Source organism: Penaeus japonicus, unplaced genomic scaffold (genome assembly GCF_977035675.1).
Source record: "Penaeus japonicus unplaced genomic scaffold, GWHDUDI00000001_assembly GWHDUDI00000016, whole genome shotgun sequence".
Taxonomy (NCBI): Eukaryota; Metazoa; Arthropoda; class Malacostraca; order Decapoda; family Penaeidae; genus Penaeus; species Penaeus japonicus.
Window position 1 is genome coordinate 25,227,162 of NW_028234418.1, and position 5,000 is coordinate 25,232,161.

The 5,000-nt window shown below is 39.3% G+C and overlaps 1 protein-coding gene across 1 annotated transcript in view; it reads right to left on the reverse strand.

Annotated features, from left to right (window-relative positions):
* Nucleotides 1–5,000, reverse strand: part of LOC122255950 (uncharacterized) — a 23,015-nt gene that overhangs the window by 5,099 nt on the left and 12,916 nt on the right. Inside the window, exon 2 of the mRNA XM_043020334.2 lies at nt 2,279–2,441. Within this exon, the coding sequence (XP_042876268.2) occupies nt 2,279–2,441 (163 nt within the window). The remainder of the gene's footprint in view (nt 1–2,278; nt 2,442–5,000) is intronic.

The following is a 5,000-nucleotide window of genomic DNA, read 5'->3' on the forward strand; positions in this document are numbered from 1 at the left end:
AGCCAGGGTCATCATCATCATTGCAACTATTACTTGAATTCTATCTTTCCTAGAATAAGATTTAAATTTTCTGCTTAATCATTATTTCTTAAAAGAAAAGGATATTTCAAGGTTCGCGATTGCAATAATACGTTGTTGTTTTTCTCTTCCCAGACCCTTCTTGCGTAATTAGTGGTATTCAGTTTAAATATTTAATTCCCGAACCCAGACACTGACTAAAAAGACAGGTATCCCCCCCTCATCTCCCTCCCCCGCCTTCATTCAGTCGCGCTTCCTCATTCAATCTCTTTCCCTTCCTCATTTATTCACCTTCCCTTCCTCTTGCTTAACTCTCTGTTTTCCCTTTCTTCTTTAACAATACAGAATCTTATCCCATACATTATCGACGAAGATTAAAAGAGGGAGAGAGGGCGAGAAGGAGAAATAGAGAGAGAGAGAGAGAGAGAGAGAGAGAGAGAGAGAGAGAGAGAGAGAGAGAGAGAGAGAGAGAGAGAGAGAGAGAGAGAGAGAGAGAGAGAGAGAGAGAGAGAGAGAGAGAGAGAGAGATTGAAAGATAGATGGATAGCGAGATAGACAGAAGATATATATATAGATAGATAGATAGAGAGAGAGATAGAGAGATAGAGAGAGAGAGAGAGAGAGAGAGGAGAGAGAGAGAGAGGAAGACTATAGAGGTGAGGAGATGACCCAGAGGGGCCGGTTTGGGGAGCTGCATCTCGTCGAGATAGATGAAGAGGAAGCTGTAGGAGGGAGGGGTGAATTAGGATCTGGGATAGAGTCTTGATATCTGATGGATGTTGCGGGATGGCGGTGAGAGGAAGAGAGATGTGGGGGAGAGTGACAGAGAGGCGAGGGTGGGAGTTACGAGTGGATATGATCGCTTGTGCGAGGATAGGAGGAGAGAGAATGGATGAATGAAGGTGGAGATGGAGGACTCCGCGGATGATGCGAGGTGAAGGGAGATGAGGAGATGGGGGAGAGGACTGAGAATGGAGAGAGGGAAGGATTATAGGTTAGGATGAGGATCCGGAAGAGAGACTGGATAGACGGAGAATAGAGAGAGGCGGAGGATGGGTTGAGAAGCGAGACTGACATGACGGTATGGAGATGATGGATGTCGAGGGGTACCGAGAGACAAGACTGAGACAGATGCGGAGGTGAGAGGGAGAGGGGGGGGGGGAGAGAGAGTGTGAAGCGAGGAGAGAGCGAGTAGAGATGGGGCGATTTGACGAGAGGTCCAGGATGATCGGAGAGGGACACATCCTCCGTGACGTGCACGCGGGGGAGGCGAGAGAGGAGGATAGAGAAGTAAGAGAGAGATAGAAGGAACCACAGCGGGCAGCGACAGGACACAGAGACAGCGCAGAGATGCGCGAGAGGAGATGTGAGGAGAGATGGAGAGAGAGAGAGAAGAGAGAGGTGAGAAGAGAGGAGAGAGAGCGAGAGATGGGATAGGAAGAGGGGGGGGAAGGGAGGAGGAGAGGAGACGAGAGAGAGGGAGGGAGGGAGTAAGGGGAGAGAGAAGAGGGGAGAGGGGGAGAGGAGAGAAGAGAGAGTGGCGCGTATCGGCGATCTAGCTATGATTGCGGTCGAGGGAAATGAGAGGTTCCCGAGGAGAGAGAGCCTGGAGACTGACAACGAGCGAGAGAGGAGGAGGAGGAGAGAGAAGAGAGAGGCGACCGAGAGCTTAAGATTAGAGATAGCTCGATCGCATCAAAACCGAAGCTCGATCCAGAGCGACGAGCGAAAATAGACAGAAGATAGATAGATAGATAGATAAACAGAGATGGATAGATAGATAGAGAGAAATAGACAAGAGATAATTAGATAGATGTAAAGACGATAGTTAGATAGATAGAGAGACTTGACTGAAGTTAGTATGGATAGATAGACCATAGCCGATAGATAGCTAGAGGAACGGTACCGCAGATCGATGCTCGATAGAGAGAATAGACAGCAAGATGAAAGTTAGATAGCTAGAAGATAGAGAGAGAGAGGGAGAGAGAGTGAGAGAGAGTGAGAGAGGCGGAGGAGAGAGAGAGAGGTGTGAGAGAAGAGTGTAGTGTGAGAGAGGAGAGAGTGGGGGGAAAGGAGATGGGAGGAAAGAGATGAGAGGTAGCGAGGGCGGGGGAGGACGAGAGTCGAGAGAGAGAGAGAGAGAGAGAGAGAGAGAGAGAGAGAGAGAAGGAGAGAGAGAACGGACAGGAAATGAACCAACACCAACTTGCCTCTACAACAAAAAACAAAAATACAAAAAGTAGCCAACCACAACGCGTACATTGCCTGCCTGTGCTTGCTGTGCCCCGCGTCCGTGAAGGTGTCAGAGCGTTGTCCGAGGAGCTAGCCTGGTGGACCGTCCTGTAGGAGTACGTGCCTCTGGGGGCCGCCGCCACGCCACTCTCCAGCGCTACCAACACCGCCGTCGCCACCAACACTGACACCTGTTGGAAGGGGTGGGGGATTAATAAGGATATTCATATTTTCTGTTGAGCTGATGTGTGTGTGTGTGTTGATATATATATATAGATATATATTAGAATATGGTTATATTTGATATATAGAGTTATATTAAATTATATAGATATGTATATTTATTTATATATTGTGTGTGTGTCTGTGTGTGTGTAGGAAATAATATCATCTATAATCTGTATTTTTAGAATGTATATCTATTATATCTATACATATATATTATATATATATATATATATTTATAAATATAAACTAATTATATATATATATATATATATATATTCACACACTAAAACACCACAACACATATCTATCTCTATAATATATATATATAATTATTATATCTATTTATATATATATATATATATAAATGTAAATATATAATATACCTATCTACTGTATATATATATATTTATATATATATTACTTTATATATAATATATATATATATTATATATATGTCTAATATCTATATATATATCTATATTATATATATTATTTATATATATTATATAAATATGACGTCTATGTCTATCTATAATGTAAATATATAATATATATATATTATGATATATATATATATATAGATCGATATATATATACATATACTCGAATATTCAATATATCTATATTATATATATAATTATTATATAAATATATATATATGTATATATAACTAAATATATCTCCATATATATGATATGTATATATAATAATATATATATATAATATATATATAATATATATAGATTTTATGATATATATATATATCTATATATATATAGATATATATATATAATTTCTATATATGTATATATATACATATACATATATTATGTATATATATTAATTTATTTATATATATACATTATATATATATATATATATATATATATTATATATATATTTATATTCTATTATATATATATACGTCTATGTTATTTCTAGATATATATATGTATATATATAATATATATATATAATATATTATTATCTCTTCTCTATATTTTATATCTATATCTCTATTGACACTCTATATATATATAGTATATATATATATATATTATATATATATATATAATTATATATATATATATTTATATTTATTTAAGCATTTGAATCATAGACGCTTGCGTAGCACAATCTAGGTATAGGGAAAATTACGATTGATTGAAAACAGCATACCTGAAACCAAATGGCTACCCAAATAATTCAGTTCTCAGGGAACTACCAAAGGACAGAAATCAGAGGAAGACCTATAACCATGAATAAAACACAAGCAAGGCTACCACAACGCGCAAAACAACAACAAACAACACAGGAACTGTCGTCGTGGGTGGAGCCACAGTGACGCATGCAACCCCAAGGTCGCTCTCGTGTTATGTCACCGGAATGTGTGGGCCGCTGCGCCTGGGGGTTCGGGATCCCATTATTGGGGTTAGGGATCGGGGGTGGATGGATGTGGTTGTGTGTGTAGAAAGAGAGATTGAGAGGGGGGGCGATAGAGAGCGAGAGACAGAGACAGAAAGATACAGAGAGAAAGAGAGAGACTGGTCGAGGAGAGGATGACATATAGATAGTATAAATCTATATATATATATATATTATCTATTTATATATATATAAATATATTATATATATAGAAGAAGAGAGAGAGAGAGAGAGAGAGAGGAGGAGCGAGAGAGAGAGAGAGAGGAGATCGAGATGGAGAGAGACAGAGCAGAAGAGAGAAAGCTAGGAGAGATCAAGGAGACGAGAGGAAGGAGAGCGTCGCAGAGACAGCCAGAACAACGATAGACAGACAAGAGCAAACTGTGAGGGAGAAGAGCCAGGACCGACAGAGGAGAGACGCTAATGAGGAGAGAGAGAAGATGAGAGAGAGAGAGAGAGAAGAGGAAAAAGGAAAAGGGAGGGGGGGGAGGAAGGGGGGGGGGGGGGGGAGGGGGAAGGGGGAAAGAACGAGAGGAATCAATAATAATATAATTATAAAGAGAGGCAGCAAACGGGATGCGGGGCGGCGGACACGGGAGCACGAAGCGAGAGAAAGGAAGAGGGAGGGGGTGGGGGGACGAAAGCCCTCTATATAACTAAAATATTTGGAATATACAGACTGACTGAGATATCGAAGTCGCAATCACTGACACCTGATCTTGCCTCCTACTTATACGTATCGCTATCGTGTTTTATACTGTGATCATTGCTTATTATCTAGTGGGCCTTGAGTACATTAACGTAATCTGTCTATCGTGTTGAAACCGTTTGCAAAGTGCCCTATTCCTATTTTGTGTGGGTTTTTAGTTTCTTAATTCTAAGTCACCCATCACAGGTAGACAGATATATAGATATACGTATAGAAGGATAGATAGATAGATAGACAAATAAATAGGTAGATATATATATAGAGATTAAAAAAAAAAAAAACTTTATATATATTTTTTTTTTTAATCTCTCTATATATATCTACCTATTTATTTGTCTATCTATCTATCTATCCTTCTATACGTATATCTATATATCTGTCTACCTGT